This window comes from Pomacea canaliculata, linkage group LG13 (genome assembly GCF_003073045.1).
Source record: "Pomacea canaliculata isolate SZHN2017 linkage group LG13, ASM307304v1, whole genome shotgun sequence".
Taxonomy (NCBI): Eukaryota; Metazoa; Mollusca; class Gastropoda; order Architaenioglossa; family Ampullariidae; genus Pomacea; species Pomacea canaliculata.
In genome coordinates, this window is record NC_037602.1 from 4,022,329 (window position 1) to 4,045,109 (window position 22,781).

The following is a 22,781-nucleotide window of genomic DNA, read 5'->3' on the forward strand; positions in this document are numbered from 1 at the left end:
GGAGAAAAATTATTTTTCGTTGACTTTTGGAGTGTAAAAAAAAAGTATGTTTGAAAATAAATATAGTGCACATATTTTCAAATTAGAATCAGTGTTGCTCGGTATTTTGTAGTCTAGTTACTGTATTGATACTTAGTATGTTGTGGAACAAATACTGTATTGTTACCAGGAATATTAAAGAAGATTTGTCTTTCTTGTCGTTGGCCTGCTAGCCTACCTGTAAAACTTTTCAAGTGGTCTCTTCTTTTTAACATTTCTTCTATATTTTTATTGCCTGCTTGTCTCCTGCAATATCTGCTCACATTTATCAATGTTTTGCTCCTGTGTCGTGATAACCTATTGGAAGACAAAAGTTCGATCTTCTTTTATTAGTTTTTTGAAGATAAAAAAAAAATATTTACTTTTTCTTTTGCTAGTCTTTTCGATGGCTAGCATTTTCTTCTGTGTCAGTCTCCTAGATGTCCAAAATTTCTCCAGACTCTTATCTTCAAAACCGCTTCCTATTCTACTCCTCAAGATCCAAACTCTTCTCTCGTGTTTAAGCTTTGCATCATATCTTTTTTAACATTCCTCAAGAGCATTTTCCAGACTCAAAAAGTCAATGTAAGCTCGTCATTAGCTTAGTTTATTTGGGCTTGAGGTGTAGTTTCTCCCTAGATGTTTGCTGTCCCTGAAGTACAGAGCGTTTTAAGTGTAATTGAGTTTGTTAAAATCTTAGACAACGCAAACCAGGATCGCTTGCACATCCTTTAAGACAGCCAAGGGAGAGCACAGAGGAAAACAAATGGCCGAGCTTAACGTTCCTGGACAAGAACTCCATGAGCTGAGTCATGATGCAAGATGGTCGATTTGGAGTTTAAAATTTACTGTGGCACACAAGAAAAACAGATTATGGGTAAAGTTTGGATACTCAAAATTTTTGACCGTTTGTAGAAGAGTATGAAGTTAATGATCATCACTGAGGACTGCGGCGATAATTCGTCTCGACGACGTTAGGAGTTCAAAAATTCCTATTTTTTTCTGGACATCAGCATTGGTAGATTTTAACAGTTCAACTCACTTACATAGAAGCAGACAGTAACAATAACAATCAGAGCACAATAGGGAAATATACACGTAAATGGAGAATAAGATGAAGGGAAGTTTGAGAAAAGTGATAGGACAGGTGTGAAAGGAAGGTATGATGGGCGCGTGGAGGAAAACCCACACACAGTGACATCAAAGAGTTTGTTTTGCTGTCGGGACCTGGAGACGAAACCCAATACTCCTTATCGTCAGGAGTGTTGATGAAAAAGTTGATGTTTCAAGGGGTTCATGAACATAGTAATAGCTGAGCTCAAGCTCCCTGCGAAAAGCAGTCTTACTTACATATGAGAAAAAAATTAGGTATGTATATACCTTCTCTCCCCCTCTTTCTCTCGTTCTTCCTGTCTCACACCATTTCTCGCATCGTATCAGCAAGCTAGAAAATGACAAACGGTAAGAAAAGCAAAATAGGAAATCGTCTGCAACTAAACGAAAAAGTGACAATCAAAGCCTGATGGTGAGAAACCACAGCCTGATGCATGACGAAGGCTGAGACAGGCTAGTTTCACTGACTTGTATTCTCCAGAGGCTGAAAATGTACATTTGAATTACTGAGGCGCTCAGCAGATACCACTCGCAAGTCCAAGTCTGCGAGAAGAATTAGCACGCCATCTAGTGGAAGATCTTTCTGGAGAATGGTATTTTGAACCATGCGTCCATCTTGTTTGAGCAGCATGGTCCTCCAGGAAACATGGCAAATAACAGAAATATGGATTTGCCATCAATAATCCACCGATACTAAAGTGATAGAGACAGCGAGGGGTTACTGGGCTCACACGTCGGTGTAGTGGCTCAAAACCATCTTAACCGTACTTCAGTGGAAGGTGGGGATGGGGATGGGGATGAGGAGGGAAAGAAAATGACTCTTCCTGACTTGAGGTTAGAACAATGTCTCCAGCACCGCCAGTGACCCCTTCTTGGAGGTCATAGAGCTCTGAGAAAGAGAGTTTTGGCGATGATTCTTGTTTGACCATCAAACAGCCATGCCACACCAGTCTGAAGTGCGCTAATCAAAGCATCCGAAGGTGGTGGTGGGAAGGAAAGAAAAATCTAGCGATTGAAGGAATCCAATGGAAGACGAATGTTTACACTAACCTCTCCTGACCCTTCCTGCCTTCGGTGTGTCTAGAGTTCTCCACGTGTTTTACCGGCAGGAGTATTTGTTACTTTAACAAATTGATAAATCACTTCTGCGTGGCATATGGACCCCTGGTGGACTTAGTCTGAAAGATGCTCTCGTTAGATGATTTACAGTATTGGTGTAGTTTTCTGAACACTTACATAATGTTTATAGCAAGTTTTAAAAATGTAATATCAATTGCATGTAATTACAAGAGAGTTTGTGTTTTATTATTACACCTTTTTCTGATAATTTTTCCTGTTCCTGTATTCAGTGATTTATGCTCCATTCTCTCTGAAAGTAGGTAAACAACGTGTGAGAAGATATATCCTGTTTCTGAAAGTTGTAGCTAAGAAACCTGTGTTTAAGAATTACGTGAAATATTTTTTTAATCATTGATAATTAAAAACATTTATAAATAGGAAATTGAGTTGTTCTATTTAGTTTGATGCTCTATAATCACGTGGAAAGCATTTGTTTTATAAAAATCCAGTACAGGGGTGAACGTAGGATTATTTCATTCCGGGTGTTTAATGAAATCTGTAAGAGAAAACATAGAGTTTAGAAAGGTAGCTTAAAAGAAAGCTGTTGTTTGTTGAATTATATATTTAAATTTCTAACAACAACATAATTGCTTGGAGTACCTAACAAGCTAACCACTCTGGTTAAGATATCCTCATTATAGCACACTGTATAACACCTGTATGTTCAGTATACAAATGATGAAGAAGGATGAAACAGATCGGTGAACATCGGTTTGTCATCGACATGTGAGGTGGGTGTAATTGCAGACAGACAGGTTGTGAGAGAGACTATTTTTCACACACACACAAGAGAGAGAGAGAGAGAGAGAGAGAGAGAGAGAGAGAGAGAGAGAGAGAAACAAACCTATCTGAACACAACCCAACTTTTCCTCTGATGTCTCAGACACCCACGCAGTGTATTTGCTAAAGTGAGATGTTTTGACAAGGCTCCATAAATCTTGTTCATTCTTGTAAGTCTGTTTATCTTTCCAGTACTTTTGCTTCTTACTTTTCGCCTACATTCTGTCTTTTCTTACAGAATCGATGAGTAATGCTCATGTAAGCTCTCTCTCTCTCTCTCATTCACACACACAAACACACAAACACACAAACACACAAACACATTTTTATATGAACTCTTTCTTTGCAACTGTTGGAGTCAAAGCGGATTTTCTTGATTGCATGATTCCAGTAATCTCAGTTTTTGACTAAGAGTCCTTTGCCTGTTCAGTTAATGATGTGAATGGAGTTCATTTCACTGAAGTGCTCGTGAAAGAGATTTTTATAAACTGCGAATCTCTCAGAACCGGTCTCACGTGGCACAAACGTGACAGGCCCGTAGTGGACAGTCTGAAGAAAGCTGACTGATTACCAGAATATTGCCCAGCTTTCACTTCAGTCCTTCCTTTTCTGACAGAAACTAATCGCAGATATGACAGTTGTGTGAACCCTGTTATGATCAGACAGACCGAGGAATCTTTCACAAGCCTAGCTACTTCCTTTTATACAGTGAACAGCGGCAGCCGAGTGTCCAGAAGACATTTTAGTTTATTGGACTGTCAGCATCCGTGTTCATGTTTATAGACTGAGTATATTTACTCTGACTAACCCTAATTGGTTTGTTTTAATGCCAGTATACTCAATTTTTTTTTACGCGAAAAACGTAGTAGGCAATCTTTCTTTTAGCAAATAAAATCAGACAAATGTGCTAAAAATTAATAAAAATTGCTTAATTCTTTAAAATCAGTTCTGCTAATCAAAGCTACAACTGGTTTATGGTTTCCAAAATTTGACTCCAGCTCAGCAAACAAAAATATTTATTGTTTTCAGTTACTATTTGTTGAAAGATGTTTGGGTGAAATAGTTGATGCCAAGCGACTGAACTGAGTCAATAACCTCACCATCGGTGCTACTTAGCAAATAAATAGGGTAATGACCATCCATCGCTCACTTCCGGTTGTGAAGCAACAATGGCAAGAGCTGCACTGTGATGGAGTTTCTAAAGAGCTCCTTGGTCCTAACGATTCTGGCTGCTTGCATTGATGCACGTGCGATGGCGGTGCACGCATGAGTGACCGCAGCTCATGCCTAATGATGCGAGTTCCAATCTTTGATATGAATTGCTGTTCTCTCCCTGCTTCTCCTATTCGCCTGCCGGCCTGTAAAGAGAATGTTGACACCCAGCTCCCGAGATCGTTATGTCACGTGTGGTGGTAGCACGTGACACTCAATACTGTGATACTGCTGTTGTTATGGTTGCTAAGCGTTAGTTATCATAGTGTTATCACAGTGGATGTAGTGTTACTGTATGTGATTGTAGCTAAATAAATTGTTGTAATTGTTTTTGTTCATGTTCATGTTCGTGTTCGTGTTCATGTTCATATTCATGTTCATGTTCTTGTTTGTTTTTGTTCATGTTTGTTTTTGTGTTTGTCTTTTTTGTTCTTGTTCATGTTCGTGTTCGTATTCTTCTTTGTGTTTTGTGTTTGTGTTCATGTTTATGTTCTTCTTCTTGTTCGCGTTTATGTTACTGTTCAAGTTTATGCTCATTGTCTGATTCATGTTCTTGTTCTTGTTTGTTTTTTGTTTGTTCTTTTCGTCGTCGTCGTTGTTGTTGTTGTTGTTGTTATTCTTCGTCTTCTTTTTCGTCTTCAATAAGTTGCTGCTTACTTATATCACATATTGTTATTATACCATGAGTAAATCCTTCTTGTTGCTTTGCTTGCATCTAGAACTTTATAAAAAAGAGATAGTCTAAGAATTTATCAGAGGATATTAGACTGCAACAGTCTTTAACTTCCTTAAATGCTCAAAGAGGAAGCGAATTTCGCCAGGCATTAACAGTTTTTGTCTATAAGGCTACTCTTGAGTTTTTACGAGTTCACTCATTCTATAACATTCTTTTTTTTTTTCCATTTTTTATTTTTTTTAGCCTCTCCCAGCCTCCAAGCAGCGCTCTTCTCACAGGTATTTTTTGCAGTTGCTTCCCTTTTCGCGACACGCGCCAATAAAGTGCCTTTCATTGGGTCTCGGAGCCTGGCCAGTGTTGTGCTGATGATGCCATTTAAAATAGTTGACGTGTGCAAGTGCAGTAGCTGAAGCTCTCTTCAGACCAATGAAAGGTTCCCATGTTTTGCATAAATAAAACTATTGAAGCTCGACAGCCCAGATTCCAGGATAAGTTGCATGAAAGCTTATAATTCTTTTCCAAACTGTGAATGTACCGTGAAATTTCTAAAAGAGGGGATTGGGTCGTATGGCGGGCATGTGTGTACTTGTAGCAGGAGATTAAAGACCATCACAAGCTATAAACATGTAGACTGAGACAGAAATAACCCACATTTGGTGAGGGTCCAGCCAGACATGAGGGTGACTTTACGATGTTGGCACAGTTTCTACCAACCCATTGACGCAACGGATAAGTGCACGCAAGCACGCATACATACACATACAATTGTAAACTATTGATAAAAACTGTCACTTATGACGAATGTAGTGTGTTTGCAATTTTCTGCCTTAATGTTAAACGCAAACTTGTGTTATGCATTCATGCTTGAGTTATTTTTTTGTATTACAGATAGACACACACACGAACGCACACACACACACACCGCAATAAGCACGAGATCAGAACAAACCAAAAAGTAAACAAATAAAAATATGTTCATAGCTGCACTGTATTATTTCAGTTGAGGGCGTTTTTGCTCAGGTGAGTCAAGTGATTGATGTTTATGCAAGTGTTTACCCCAACAAAAATGTAATTGCCTGCATGTTTCAGCACCAGCTCCTTCTTTCATAGAAAAAGAAAAAGTAACACTCGTGTCCTTCTTACAGATTCCTCTTTTCCACGAGTGCCATCATAGCCCCAAACACCAACGTTAGCAATAAAGTTGTTTCTTTCATCATCTTCTTCTCTTCCTCCTTTCACTCGTCCTTCTCTTTCATCTCGCCATTCAAGATAGTAAATTGTGTTGTCTAGCGATTCCGTGTTCATATTGCTAACAAAGTAAGAGATATTACCAGACTGACCTCGTGTCAAATATTACCGCGAACTTTTGTATTGTCAAAAAGCGATGTCACACCTCTATCATTTCTCATCTTACTTCTTTCATTTAGATGTCATAAACCTCTTTTAGCATTGTTCCGTCCTGGGTTCAAATTTCGTCTTGGACACGCTGTTCTTTCTTTGTATTTTGCGCCTTAGTTGCTTACTCGGTGTAAAACACAAATTCTCCCAACTCCACATCCTATATACCTATCTGTATATAACTCTCACACGTTTCCCCCTCGGTCTCTCTCTCTCTCATACTGGTTGGTGTTTTATTCATATTCACAAAACACTCGAATCCAAAATTTGTAAAAGATCTCCGAAAGGGGTTAATTTCTATAATTGAATTACCATGTAGTCAAAACTGTCCTTGTTGTAAGCAACAGAAATTTGGATCCACACTGAATCCCATCCTTGTTTTAGACAAAGTTCTTCTCAGTAACGTGTGACAAAGAACTTTCTGGCAAAAACCTTCGATCACAGATAAAATATGTTGTTTTTGACAGAGTCGGGCTAGTTCTTGATACCATAAACCTTGTCATCACTAAACAGTTTCATTTTTTAAAGTTGTTTTCTTTGACAGCCTTAGAAAATATATGGATGCTTAATCTTAAATAGAATGTATTGGATTGAGAATGGAGTGAAAGATACTTACCGATAAAGCATGACTATGCCAATTCCTCTGTTTGTGCTCTACCCCAAAATCTTTTTCCAAGGTAAAAAAAACCTCGCTTTTTTCATCTAACCATCATAGTTTTCGATAACACTTATCGCAAGTTTGTGTAAACTGATTTTTCCTAGTAAACTAAGACATGATTAAAACGGAACTTCCAACTGACCGAGCAAAACTTTGATACAGATAATATTTGGCTTTATCTGTGAAAATCAAGACAGTGAAGAAGTGGTTGCATGACAGAGTTTCCTTTCCAAAAGTTTTATTTAAAAAATCTAATATAATTCTTGTCACTTCTGTTCAGGAGATTGAACAAACCGCGAGAAATGCTGTTCGCGCCTCACCAATATTAAGTCTGCAATTGTGAACTTTACAGTAATAGAAGCCTGGCTGTGAGTGATGCTCCTTCCACTATTGTATATCACTGCTGTCAGCTGCTTGGTTCCCAGTCACTTAATCCCCAGACACTTCATCCCCGACACTTCATCCCCGACACTTCATCCCCTAGACTTTTAATCCCCAGACACTTCATCCCCAGACACTTAATCCCCTAGACTAAATCCTTAACTATAAAAATTATGAAGTCAGCGAAAAATTTAATTGAAATTCAAATTCAAATCTTGCTTTTAACTTCAACGTCATTTGAACATCTACAACATTAGTTAAAGTTCATATAAGCTAGTAAATTTAATGTTCTTCAACAATATGATATGAAAATTGTTCTTAAGTGTCGGGGATGAAGTGTCGGGGATGAAATGTCTGGGGATGAAATGTCTGGGGATTAAAAGTCTAGGGGATGAAGTGTCGGGGATGAAGTGTCGGGGATGAAGTGTCTGGGGATTAAGTGACTGGACACCCAGCTGCTTACTTCAAATAAATGTTATTGTATGCGGGTTTTTTTTTCGACTAAAGTAGTTTCTTTCTATTGATTCCTTCTGAAGTCTGAGTTTGGGGAGTTACAGCGGCTGTCATCAATCGTAGAATGTTCCATTATTTATTTCCTGTTTGTTTTCATCTCGATTCCTATGTCCTTTTCCGAAGAAAGAAAAGAACTGCCAATGAGGACACTTGACAAAACCAGACATGATCTGGTCCGCTGTCTGCTTCTATTTTATGATTTATATGAATGCAAAAGCTGTTTCTTCAATGCGAAAATCTTGACAAGTCTTTATTAATAATGCAAACAATTTTTATCTGTAATATTTTATATTCTTTTTAGGTTGTTGTGAACACAACCTTGATCCCAATACTGTTAGTTATCAAATCACTGAATGTCTTTTGGGATCTCTTTCATTCAAATCACTGCATGTGGTCACATGATGTTTAGCGACTGTGCTGCCAAACAGCGGAACAGCAAACACATCGGCAGTTACCATTCCCTCCCCCCGAAAAAAAATGTGAATATTGGCAATTCAAGGTCGTGCAGCGGCTACAAAAGTCTCTTGATTGCCAGAAAAGAGAGACGGTTCAGATTATAATACACATTATTTTCACTGTCAAAAGACAAACAGATTTGTCTTCAAACCGAACTGGCCATTCCCGACCAGAGAAGCTAAAAAGGTGATTGATGGAAATCCGGTTTGCTCTCACGATCCGACCAACCTTACAGTGATCTTATGGGCGCAAAGGATATAAAGGTAACAGCCCTTTGTCTGGGATAATTCAGTTTTATTTATTTGTTATCGTATGACTCATAGACTGGCTATTTTTTTTTCTTTATGACGGTTTTTAAGACTTGTGTAAGTATGAGGCCCTTTGCTACGATTTCACAAACTGCTGAACTTCAGAAATCAGTACAAACCTATAAAACTTTCTAGAATCTCCTCCGTTCTTCCTTCACTCGCTTCTGTTTTTGTTTTGCTTCTATTTTTGTTTGGTTAATGGAGTGAAGCCTGCGTCCGAAAAAGAATTAGTTTACCGAAACCTTTACTTATGTTTTGCTTTTGAAGAGTTTAAATGTTGTCTTTCTTTGTTTATACTTTTGTTTCTTTGGTTCTTCGTTTCCTCAACCATTTATTCATTCTTTTTTTTTTCTTGTTTTCGTCTTTTTAGCTTGCTTGACACGCTGACTAATAACCTTCTTTGCACATGAGGGTATTAGTTTAAGCATGGTTAGAATGTTGATATTCCTTTCACAATCAATCCCGTGAGACCTCTGCCTTTGATTTATGTTTGTGGTTTTAAGGAGGTGTTGAAATATTCTCTTTTAACCCGCATTATGTAAAATTTTATTTTTTAGGAAACTGAGAATGTGAGCGTTCTAGTATATTAAGTAAATAAATTTTTGTGTATTTGCGTCCTTGCATGCGTGTCTTGTGAAAGAAAAAAGGAAAGAAAGAAAAAAAAGGACAGGCAGATAGAAAGAAGAAGAGCCGAAGTTTTGTGACTTAAACAGGAAAGCATGAATCAAAGTGAGTTTAACAGTGTTAAATGTATGTAAACCCCTGTAACTTTCTTTAAGCTGGAAAATAAACGAATTTAGTCTCAAACATTTAGTCACATCTCCAACACCTTCACCAAAGCCGATACCTTCACCAACAACACCATCACCACATCTATAGGACAGGGACAACATTATTCCCAAAATAACAAACAAAACATCAACACAGAACCAACAATCACCTTTTATTATAAAATACTGATGTCTGCGGAGATGATGGACATAAGACTGTTAGGCACAAATGTTTTGTTTGTATGATGCACCTATTAATATATACCTCAATTTCCGTTTTATCTTAAATGTTTTGGTCCTGCAACTCTCATTTCTGCTGTCTTTACCTTTCTGCGATCTCTTCTTTTGTCTGCACGAGCAGGAACATCTTAAAAGCACCATGGTAAAAGCTATTTCTCCAAGTAATAAATGCCATTCTCCTAGTCTTAATGTCTTCGCTCTCAGACATAATAGGTTTATTGTGTAAGGAAGGAATAATACAAGCATTAAGAGAAATGTTTTGAAATGTTTTGTGAGCAAAAAGCAAATCACACTTGTACCTTCCCTTACTCTTTCTTGTTCTCTACCTACCTCTCTCCCCCCAGTCGTCTTTCTCTTTTTCACACTCACTCCAATACACAGGTTGATCACCAAAAGGAATCCTTAGGAAACTGCTTCTTCTTCTTACACTTATTCTTCTTCTCATTTTGAAAATATAGACCAATAAAACAATCAAGAAGTTTTCAATTTTCCTTTTTATCAGGACCAACTTTTTTCTTTGTTGCTTTATTTAACGACGTCTTCGTCAGTCTGTTTACCCGTCACACACCTCGTGAACTTTCGCTGTTTTCTATGGGAATATTTAATCTTTGGCAAAGCCCCTAGCCAATAGCTTGACCGAACATTTCCTAAAATGATCAAAGTTAGCATCGCCGGGCTTACGGCTCTCCAGAGGGGCATGAATAAATAAATTTTCATTCTCCCTCAACCTCGCCGACGCCCAAAGATCCTGCATGAAAAAAGAACAGAAAGTAGAAGTGCCACTGGAAAGTTCTTCCGTCTAAAGTTTCCGTGGAGTGCTACAATTTTTTTTAATTTTTAAAACACTTTCATCACAAGCACACGTAGACTGTAGATTAATAGATTATTATTGCGTTTATGTGAAGCTTTCTAACCGCCATGTTGAAACTCATCAAGTGATACTGTCTTAATATTTGATAGGATGCTTTGCTACTGTGTTTTATATTTTAATTAAGCTGCATGCTTTTCATTTTCTCGAACTGTGTTAGTTTGAGTTTGATTTCAAAACTCAGGGTGTCAATCTGTTTATGTTCCATGCTAGTTTATATATAATATTGGGACTAGTAAAATAACTTTAATAGTTTGAATGGTTCTTGTCGAAATCTGATCTTATCATAAACTTTTTCCAACACCAAAATTTTCTTTAAATTAGAATTTAAGTATACCGACTGACATACAAGCCCACACACAACAACCCACCATTCTGGCATGAAAGTGTTTGGTGTTGTTGTTGAACAGAAGGGAGGACATTAAGAAGGGAAATGAATGCAGGAGAAGTAGTCTTCCCCTGGCAGACCAGACTTTAAATGCTAAGATCAAGCTTCCAGGCTGATGGTGGAGCCGCTAAGATCAGGCTTCCCGCACTACTGATTCCAGTGTGCCTGCATGCATTTTAATGTCTGCAGCTCACAGAATGTATTCTAATGAATGTGTCACCACTTGCTGGCATGTTAAACATGTTGCCAGTGAGTTGTTAGTCAGTCTGCTGACCCGCTATGTTTGTTTGCTTCTTGTTTGTATTGTTTAGTTGTGTGTTTGTTTCTTTGCTTAGGTCTTTGGTATTGTATGTTTCTTTGTCTATTTTAAAGGGTATGGTCATACTGTTTACGAGCAGCATCGTCAATAAAAATATCAGCTGTAGCATCTCTTGCTCCTTCTTTACCTTCTTCAAATTCTTCTTCGTTCAGACCCCTTCCTCAGATACGTGTGGCCCGGTAGCTCAGCGGGAAACCTTGATATTACAGGAGACAGGCAAGTGCAATGACAAGTTGAATATACATAAAATATACATACTTATGTTCTAAATCACTTCTGCTCAAAATTTTGTGTCACAATAGCATCTACAACACAGGTCTGAGCTGCTACAAGGAGGCTTCAACTCTTAGTTACTAGTGACTTCACTGAAACCTTCTGGTGCTGGAGTTTAGTTTCAAAATCCGCTCCTTCTATCATTCTATTGGGAACTAACACTTTTTGTATATCCAAAGGAAATTGTATTTATTAAATTGTATTTTCAAACACATAATTTCGATGCAGCTTTAATCACAATTAATGATCACTGCTTTGTCTACTATACTCGGTGTATTTTAATGGTCACACTCTCTGTAGAAATGAATAAACATAATTTGTGATGATAAATAATAGCCTTAGTGACAGAAACAAGCCACAAAATGGGGGACAGACGAGATCTGAACCCAGAGTCTCTCAATCCAGTGGGGACAAGCAAGTGTCTTGACCACTACACTACCGGGTGCATGATGGGTGGGCAGCTCGAAGATAATAGATGTTGAAAAGGTCGGACATATTTATACGTGTAGGACTCAAAAAGTAATACCCAACATTTATATCTTATACTTTTTATTTGTTTTCTTATCTGTGACAAGCACCAAAAGGTCAGATGAACTTGTCCTGGGATAATTCTTGTAATTAATGTAGTCAGTAATGTCTCCTTTGTCAATAAATTATCTGTTCCAAACCAAACCTGTGCAGATAAACAAGAAATAATTGAAAAATCGGTTTTCTTCTAGAGGGTAAACTGATACTTTAATGGCATTTTTTTTTATCCTGTGATAACAATTAGCTTCCCATCAAATCATTAACAGGTGTTTTAGTGTCTTTATATTTTCCATTGCATCTAGCTTTAAAACACATCAGACAGTGTCTTTCGTTGGTGATTTCATAAAAGACCAGAGAATAATAAAATTGCGGCCTACGAATCACAGAAAGTATCGAGATTTGTTTCGAAAAAGAAATGATGAAATGCACCGCGATAGGCAAGCCAGAAGATGTGTCATGCAACAAGAAGCTCGCAAAGATAGGAATGAAATTAATAGGAAACATCTTGAATCTGCTGTCATAGAAACCGCTGTACTATCAAGGGAGTCGAGAGCAAGGAGAGTGCTATGGATGACGAAGTGGTTTACTCACAGCTAGACACTGTTTCGTATGATGCATGAGAACACAGAAAGAAAAAAAAGGGAAGACAGAAAAAAAGACACGAGGAGAAAAAAAAGCAGTCTTTGCCGAGATCGAATTGCTTCCCTTTCCCTTTACATGTCGCTTCGTGTAACTCTCCAATCTGGAGGCAGGGGACGCTCCTTTTAAAAGCATCTGTCTCACCGCGCCAGACGTAGCGCGTGCAATAAATCCCTCTTGCAACAGGCGGTTTCATTTATATGTATTGTTCGGACCGCCATCAGTAAAGCAAGATTCCTTCTCTTCTAGAAACCTCCTAGCCCTCCGTGGCAAGGAACTTGGTGATGGGCAAGAGAAACATAAACCACAGCTTTACCCATGTCTTCTGTGTCTGGGCAAACAAGGAGTCTTTCCCACGACATCTGGATGGGAGGACCTCTCAACCCTGCGGCAGTATCTGCCCCTCTCTCTCTCTCATTCTTTCTCTCTATCTCTCTCACCCCATTTACTCCTGACCCCGCCTCCAATCCCCTCTCTGTCCTATTTATAGCTGGCTGAGACCTACCAACATTTTTCAGCCTTTGTTACCAAGGTACCCATCGTAAATGTCATGAATATCTTGTTAATCTTTAGAATCATGTCTTGATGATTGTCCTCCGTCCTTTAGTTTGAATTTCTCTTTCTCTCTTCCTCCTAGTTATTGTCCTCCAAACTTCTGTATGGTCTTCGGCAAGATTCTGAAAGAATATGCTGTTAAGTTGTATAAAAGGTTGTGGAGTTTAGGATTACTGTTTGTATATCATGACCGCAGTCAGATGCACAAAGTTGTAAAAGTAGGATGGCACAAAGTGCAAGATTGTAGGGTAGCAGGAGCAATGATTGCTGACATGTAAAGCCTATCTTCTTCGCAGAAATCAACATATAGAAAATTTCGCACCGCCATTTTGTTAACAAAAACCTCCATGAATTCCAGAGGCAAATATAACTTTCGAGCATTTTTATGTCTGAAAAGATTCTAATGGGGGGCGGGGCGATGCCCTGAATGTTAGTTATCAGGCTTTACAGTGAAATAACACATACTTCTAATCATCCGTTCATACTAAAGGCGGGAACCTCCCCATCATCTGTGATGTCTAAATAGTATATTCCATCTTCACCTTTAATGATTTTTTTTTAATCCGCACGTCTTTCTGGAATTCCTGATGAACAGTCACCTTTTCATGGTGGGTAAAAATGACTGGCATTTGCCAAAAGTGTAAAAAGAATTGATTTGAACACACAGCCATCCCTGTCGCTAGTCGACAGAAACGCGAGCCGGAGGTAAACAGTGGTGACGTCACGAGTGAGGCAGGAGGATCCAAAGTAAACGGTCGTCGCATGCCAGGAGCAGTTTCCCTTCTTCTTCTGTCCCTGGTCTTATTGTATTTAACTTTAATCTCTTGTTACATTATCTTGGACGAGACGTCAAGTACGATCTCGCAAATTCTCGCGCTTCATCGTCAGGTCACGTGCTGCTATTTTGCATTTGAGCCAAGGTGCATCCCTCGATATGTTTTGTTCAAATATGTTCTGCTGCCTATCTCATCAAGAACTAAAAGCATGCCAGACACAATATAAACTCTAGCAAAGGCATCTCTTTGTCGAAAAAAAGTAATGCAGTTACCATCAACTTTAATAGGTGTTTGTTCTTGCTAGGCTTTTTTATTTATTTTTTTACAGTCTTAAACTCCATGGCAGCCTTTTAGTGCCTTGAGGTTGCACTAAGTCACTTCAGCAGAAAGGATTACTTTTCACGATGAAATCTAGGAAAACCCCTTTTTTATTTCTTTTGCTTGTTGATGCATATCGAGTAAAGCTTTCTAAAAGCCTAAATCTTTTTAACTCAGATAATTTTTTGTATTTTCTGTAAAGATCATTTCATGGCAGGAGCACATAAACACACTTGCACCTTCATGTATTAAAGCGCGCGCACACCCACAAACACACACGCAAACACATATATACACGAACACAAGCGCACGCACACGTACAAACTCATGCATATTCACATGGAAGAACCTACGAAGATCTTCATCGGAGTATTGAGTTAAAATAACTTAGATAATGACTGCGCGTCAACATCAAAGAATGTAATGATTGCGGTGTGAGCAGGTAGGAAAACACACAAATGTACTCGCCATCCTCTCTGCAGGTGTTTCGTGCTTATGCTCAAGATCTCCGTCATACAACAGTTCGCAGCATCTCTGTTGTACTTAGCTCGCCCTCTGCTCAGGTTTCGGAAAATTGTTTGTGATAAAACAAGTATCCCCCCCGTGCAGTCCCCCGGTCTGGCTGCCATGTTTTCACACGGTCTTCGGTCTCCGCTGTTTGGTTACATTCGTAAAACATGGCACCTACCCACCTTTCGTATTTGTGTCGGGTGGAACGGGACCACGGAGTCAACGTACAGCGTCTGTTTTTATTTTTTTTTTTTTTTTTTTTTTTTTTTTGGTTATTGTTCACCTTCCTCCTCATCTGTCTGTCTGCATGTTTCCCCTTACCCACCCCTAACCCCACACCCCCGCTGCTGCTTCTTCAGCCTGTCATAACATTCACTTTTTATACTATTTTCATGATTTCTTCATGTGTTGATTCTAAATAGTCTTTCTTTGTCTCTGATACTTTCTCCCAATAAACCCTTCCTCAATTTGTTGTTCATTTCATTCTTACATTATTGATACCTATCTATTTACATTCTTCTATTTCTTATTTAGTTCCTATTTCTTTTTTATTTTTCTCGTTCTTTTTCTTGCTTCTTATGCTTATCCATCTATTCCTTCTTCTGCTTGTTCATTCTTGTCTGTCTGCCTCACTTCCTTTCTTTATTATGTGTTTTATTGCTTTCCTTTTTTTCCTTTCTTCACAAGTCCTCCCTCTTTCTATGTCTCAAATGTCTTTTCTTGTTTCTGGTTTAAACTTTGTTTTGTAATGGTTTTTTTCTGTTTGTTTTTTTGTTTGTTGTTTGCTCTATAGTTTCTTTTTTTCTTTTTTCTCCACGCTTTCTTTTACTTTTATTCATGTTCTTTATTAAGTTTTTTTCTCTGCTTGAAGTCGCCTTGATATAGACCCGCACTCTCTGGCTTAAAATGCATTTTTTCTATTTAAATGTGCAGTCGGCTTCGGTTTATTTACACAAGTTGAATATGATCCTCTCCTGTAGACGAAACTGTCTTGTCAGGAACGGTTGTAACAGTCTGTTTTATTTACCTATCTTTTCTTAGTTTACTTGTGTTATCTTCTCTGGTTGCCCCCCACAGCTGGGTTTCTCCTCCTAGTTGGACTATCAGCCTGCTGGATGTCTTTTTTTGAGAGATAACCCTCTCTTCTCAATGCCCACCAAACTACAGGAAGACTGCACTCGGAAGCAATTCTATGGTTACATCAAAATGTTTTCAATAATCGTTTAAATCGTTTATCCAATAGAGGAAAATTTTCAAAATGGCCACTTTCAAAAACTTTTCTTTTGTATCAAATTCAAGTTAAAATAATCATAACATTATCTTTACCTGCAGTAAAGGTAGAAAATGTTTGATGATCGTTGGCGAAAAAACACGTTAAACTACCGAATAAAAATCCCTGGAAATGGCGGCTGTAAATTTTAAGTTTTTACATTTTATTTTCAGTTCTGTGTCCAACTTGAAAGAAAGAAAGGGTTGAGTAAGGAGATTTATTGCTTATAGAAAAATAGAAATAAATCCACTTAAATATCAAAAGGCCTTCAAAAAGAATCCAGAAAATTGATGTCGTTATCAAAATGCTCATTGACGGATCTTTTGTCACGTGAAATGTGAATAACATGAAGGGAATTGTGCGCATGACTGCACACCCCACGCGCCATTTTGTCGTCAGAAGACAATAATTATGATTTATGGACAAACAAGTGCACGCGGATGAACCACGATGAACGACACCGGGATTTTTTTTTTTATACGGGAAACCAGAGGAGAACTATCGTAAACAGAGAAAGAATAAAAGTTATAATGTTATGGTGGAGTGGTACAATGAAATGGAGTATAAAGGAAAGAACAAGCTATCGAAAAAAAAAATGAATAAAGTTGCACCAACTGCTCTATTCATGAACAATTTTCTGTTACCAACACAGGCTTCTGCGTGTCCTAGTGTGTTTTACATTGTTTAAAAAATATGTCCTAAGAATGAGACACAGAGCTCTAAATTTTAATATATATTATGCGTGTTACTGCATTCAGTGTCATGTGGACATGTCTCAAAACTAAAAAAATATCATAATCAGGTCGCAACAAGTCGTTATAGACTACAATCTGTCAGTCATAAGACGGGTTGGGGAGGTAGTCATTGCATAGATTTTGTTTATACAGCGAAATGCATCTGTCAAAACATTTTCAAGGATGAGTGGCAGCATAACCTAGTAGCTAGAGCAAATGGACTGCGGACTAGAATGCTATTGGTTCGAGACCTCATCGGGGCTCCGGTAGTAAACATTTTTCTTTCGTCATCCAAGAACTTCTTACCTATCTTGAGGTGAAACGATTGCGGAAGCAATACTTTGACCTTTTTTGTTGCCTTAAAATATGAGACCCTTCTACCTGTTGCAATGGTAGCTTATTATTTGTCTTGTGTTGCTTGATGACTTTTTCAGTGGTCGCCGCTTCCCCTGACGTCCGGATCCTGGAACCCGAGTTCAACCCCGTGCCGAGCAAGATGATCTACACCAGGGGGGACACTGCCAGACTCTTCTGTTCAGTCTCCAACCTCGGTGAGCGGACGGTGAGTGCCAGACAACGCGACAGTGACCCTGGGGTCACGAGAGGATTCTAGCCTGGTGATGAACACACGAACTCTGACAGCGCAGTGACTCCGGAAATGTTCTCTTCCTTTTTCTTTTTTTTTCAGCTCTTTCGATTAGGTTTTCGGTCACGTTGATCTGCGTATTTCTGTTTCTGTATTTCTGAGCAAATTTCTTTAAGTTCTTCTTGGTTCGTTCTGCGTTTCTTGAAAGAAAACTTCAGCGAATGACGGGTGGTGTTTTTTACAGTATTATGGCTTTGAATGGCTTTTACAGTTTAACACAAGCACATGACAGGATACGTCTACAAATGTGTTCACTTTTTATTTCTCTCTCACTCATGCTGGCTTTCTCATCCCAGTAACCTCCTACTGCTCCCCTACTCCCCGAAAAAAAAAATAACCCAAGTACGGAAATGCACAGCAGAAAAAGAATCTCTCGGGTAACTTGTCTGAATTTTGCATTCTCCGGAGGTGCTTTGGTAATTCGTATAGCAGATTTCCGTCCTTCCTGCCACCTCATTTATATTGATGTGACCCTTTTGGCTTCAGGCTCTATGGCAACAGACCTTTGACTCTTGCTGTCGGTCAACAGAACTCATGTACACTTTAGCAAAAGTCAAGTTCTTTTTTTTCTCTTTGAACCTTTGTGAAAACCTATGAGTTATTTTTGTTTTACTTGATCAGTTAATTTGTCCTGAATCTCATTAAATTCGTTATTTTTTAATATGTACGCAAATTCATATAATAGTTACTTATGTCGATATTTGCAAATATTCTGTCATGAATCCATTTTCTGTAAAATTTTTGTTATGTTTCTCTCTCTGTCACAAACGTTTGTTTGATCTGCTGCAGATATTGTTTCTCTTCTAAGTGAAAAAATGTTTTCCTCCGTGTTATTCAGTTGTAGTTTCTTGCATTGGATTGTTTCTCTTTTTTTCGCAAGCTACATTCTTCATGAGACTCGATACTCACCCTCAAGTTTTTCTCTGCTATCAAACCTCAGGATCTCATTCACAAAGTTTAATATCTCGCGAAACATTCTTCCAAGGAACCCTAGCTGTCTTTCCTTCTCTGATAACGAATAAAAAGTACTCAGCACTCCCATCCTCATGGAAACCTCTTTATACATCACCGTGCTTCGTAAACACCTCTCTTGTCGTCCTCCTTTCCGGAGAGGGAAACTGAGCATCTCTTTGTTTGCACTCGGTGATACCCTGAATAGAAGTAGCCACCTCATCTCATCAACAACTTGAGTTGGCGGGGATCAGTCTCGGTTTCAGGGTATTGAATTAATGATTGCTCTTTTAAAAAAAAAAATACTTTGCCTGATCGCTGGATTACCTATGCAGGTCCAATAATGTGCTTTGTTGTGAACATCTAAAATTTTTTTAATATCCAATATTTTTGCGTCGTATTTCATTTTCATTTTATTTTTCTTACTTCTCTCTCTCTCTCTCATCTTACTCTTCCGTATTTGACATTTTTCTTGCATTGATTTCGAATTGTAAGACTAATATATGGTCTAGATAGAATTATATTCGGGAGATGGTGGTAAGACAAATTAACACGCAAAATAACTTATCTGTGTGGCATGATGTTTTGAAGAAACATTGGAGGAAATCCAAGACTAAAGCTAAAATGTCATACGAAGGGCAACTGTAACATTATATTCTTAACTTTATTTTTGAACATTTTTAACATTGTAATTTAAACACATCTCTGACATAATTCTTCACATTATTTGCAATGTTCTGATATCCCTGAAACATCAACATGAGTATTTAGCCATGGCTTAGTTAGAAATTATTGTGTATGTGTTCAACCGTCAGGAGGAAGACAGATACCGACCTTCTATTTATCGCTTTTTTCCTCTGATACAATCACTGTAGGCAGATGAAGTTTATCCAGCATTACCTGGCTTAGTTATTATTATTCTATTGTATTTCAGTGTTCATTGCATTTAACACAACATTGCATTGTATTCTATCATATTGTAATATATTATCGCAGTGAAGGATTTGTATTGTACAACTTACAAAGTGTCATACCACGCAGCAACTCATTATGTCTTCTATCGTATCAAATGATATTATTGCACTAAATTGTACTGTCCACTATGAATTTTATATCCTGTAACCCATTACTTACCTGCATTACATTGTACAGCTAAGTACAGTGTGTCTATGTCCGGCAGGTTGTATGGCGGAAGCTACCCAGTCCCAACCCCCTGACTATAGGGCTGGACACGTGGGTGGAGGACGAGCGGATCCACGTGGAGTACGTGCACAAGGCCGAGCAGTGGAACCTCATCATCGACCAGGTCAACGCCGCGGACCAGGGTGACTACGAGTGTCAAGTCAGCATCACCCAGAGGAAATTACGTCAAAATATCAGACTGGAGGTCATGGGTCAGTACCAAAGCACGAGCCGCACTGTTTGTTCTGGTGATGCTCACTCGCCGCGGTACAGTCTGTGGAGTCGGCTGAAGCTTGTTTGTCCCTTAGACGCACCCTCTGTGGCAGATGAATGCGAGAACGAGGTCAGACAAGCCAGACACAGGCTGACACAAAAAACAGAAAAGTAACAAAGTAATCAGGAAGAAAACCGTGTTATAGATAGTAGAAAAAATACTAGAAAATACAAAAAATAATAATTAAAGTAGTTATTACTATATCAGGTCTAATTTAATAATATTATTTGTTTTTAGTGTTATTTTACTTCATTTTTTTTGTAATTATTAAATTTTAGACACAGAAACTGTGAAGGTTTATATCTGGAAAAAAAAATGTCTGACATTAATGTTACTGGATTTTTTCTACAAGACATGTCTTTTCCACTATCACCCACTCAACAGCCTGTATCCTAATTGTAATTTTCGGCAACCAACGGGCCCAAAACCAATAATTCTGTCTCTAGTGCTCCTTTCTGCCAGACAAGAGAAGCCGATTCGTGTATTGCATTTTTTTACTTGTGGGCCGTCTTCCTGTAAAGTCTCGTCCAGATGTCCTGTCGACATCTTCCTTCTTCTCATATTTTTTAACTCATAGAATAATTTTCAAAGTCTCAGTATCTAAAAAAGCTTTAAGTTGTTTAAGTACATCGCTCTGCTTTTACTCAAAGACTGTTAACTTATTCCCAACAAGGAACATAACTTGATGCTTAATCCTCTGTGGAGTCGTGTCTGCGGTGCTAAGCGCATTCTTGAGAAGAGGAGACGAAGCAAGATCCCATCATGAAGGATGGTACTAACAGGACACACGAGTTAGCCTCTCTGTCTCGTAATCTGCATGAAGACGGGGGTGAGCGCCGTTCAGACGCAGGTCCCGCTCAACAGGCCGCCGCCGTGGACAAGAAAGAGAGAAGGAGATACAGGGAAATGAACGACAGCACGTCCCGATGGATTGGTAGGAGGACTGGAACTGGCCACCACGCCGGCAATTGAAGTGTTCTTAAGAGTACCATGCTCTAGTGTCTTAGGAACAGAAGTTCCTGTCTGAATGCCGAACTCACAATTTACATTTTTGCAGGACGCGAGTCGCCTTCGATCACTTGTCTTTAAATTTTGACACATGCAGTAGTTTGTAGTTTGTTTTGTTTGTTTTCTTTCTTTCTTGGGAAGAGCTTTAAGCTAGTCTTTGATGGGGGAATAAAGCACTATATAAATTCATTATTCATATAAATATTATAATAATTGTTCCGTACAAACATTCACAGATTTTAAAACACATTGTATAGTTTATTTTTCATTTCTTGTCTTGCAGTGGGTGAAGGGTTGTTTTGTTTTGTTTTTAGGTTTCGAGGGTTATTTTATTTGCATTTTAAGTCATTTTTCCCAACTTCCCCATTAAATTCTAATCAACCCTGAAGCTCTTTCTGGTCAGAAAAGTGGCAGACGAGAACATTAAGGACACATCGGTCCTGCAAGCGGAGGAGGGATTCGTCCTGTTTTCCTCCGGATGACATTTCAGTGTCAGCTGCCTGTCCCCGGGGCGACTGTGAGCGGCCAGCTGTCTGCAGCAGCAGCTGATGAGGACTAGTCACTAAACGTGGATGCATTGAGAATTTCTTGCATATGGCTGGTCCTTACTGCCTACCACTGACAGACAGAGCGATAGAAGTATGGAGAAAGAAACGAATGCGGAACAGAGCTAGAAACAGATACAAATTCACAAGCAAAATAAGAGGACGAGGGGAGATTTTTTAAATATAAGTAATGAGTTCAAAGCCGGGACAAAGGCGAGTGAGGGAAAGAGAGAGTAGAGAGAAAGTTAAATATATATATATAACAGAAAGACAGACGATAGAAGGTGATGCAGAGACAGTAGAGGAAAGAAACTTGGGAGAGGAGAGCTGGAAATGAAGAGGTTCTGATACAGACGCAATGTAATGTATAAAATCCAGGACATGTCTTCCTGTGTGGAGGAGCCAATGATTCAGCAGTCTGTATTTGTCGTGGGCGAGGTCCCGACGGGGAGCGTAATGTTCCTTCAAATTGTGATTTTTTTCGCCACAAATATTTCTAATTCAGTCTTGGCAGCAGTCAGAATAAGTTTTCAACCTCTGGAGAAAAATGATCGTCTCCAATAATTACTGCTCCCCAAGCTCGCAAATATTATGTGCATCATGTCATTTTCGACGTGCGTATTCGCATTTAATATACGAAACGTGGATGACATAGTTCCGCTCTCCCTTCCCCCGACCCCAGAAAAAAAAAATCCGGAAAGATGGCGGAAATGGAGGGGCCTTCAACCTCGTCAATAAATTTTGGTCTGGGTTCCTCGCATTGATTACATGTCTTGCATAACGCTCGTCTTGAGCTTGGTGGGAGGGTGGGTGAGGACGGGGTGGAATAGGGGGACGTGTGCAGGCATCATCTTGACGCTGGACTGGCACGTCAGACTAAAGGTCCATGTGTCTGTCTGCGTGTCTGCTCACACAGAGAGATGGTATCCGTAAGCAGGTCTGTCTTGCTTGGGTGTGCGTTTATGTGTGTGTGTGTGTGTGAGCCTGTTTGTTGGTGCGTGAAACAATAAGGGTATGTGTCTTGTGTGTGTGTGTGAGTGCGTTTGTGTGTGTGTGCCTATTTGTTGGTGAGTGTATGTGTGGTTGCTTATGAGCACATTCTGTGCCGGAATGTTCGTATGGCTAGTTATTCTGTTGGTTTTTTTTTCCCTTCTCCTTCCTTCTGTTATATTTATTTCTTACATGCACATGGACTTCCTCTACCCTTGTAGTTGAGATCAATTGAAAGTTATTGCTTATTTCCATGCTATGCCTTCAAAGTGGCATATGAATCGTGTTTAGAATATCAGGAACGCCTTTCAAATTATAGAGTTTTTAACCTAGTTTGTTCAATTTCAGGCTAAAATATAAAATTT

The 22,781-nt window shown here is 38.9% G+C and overlaps 1 protein-coding gene across 2 annotated transcripts in view; it reads left to right on the top strand.

Moving 5' to 3' along the window:
• LOC112554527 (basement membrane-specific heparan sulfate proteoglycan core protein-like) overlaps window positions 1-22,781 on the top strand; it is a 70,960-nt gene that overhangs the window by 38,625 nt on the left and 9,554 nt on the right. For both annotated transcript variants that reach the window (XM_025222324.1, XM_025222325.1), the window contains exons 2-3: window positions 17,255-17,382; window positions 19,598-19,811. In XM_025222324.1, the coding sequence (XP_025078109.1) occupies window positions 17,255-17,382; window positions 19,598-19,811 (342 nt within the window). The remainder of the gene's footprint in view (window positions 1-17,254; window positions 17,383-19,597; window positions 19,812-22,781) is intronic.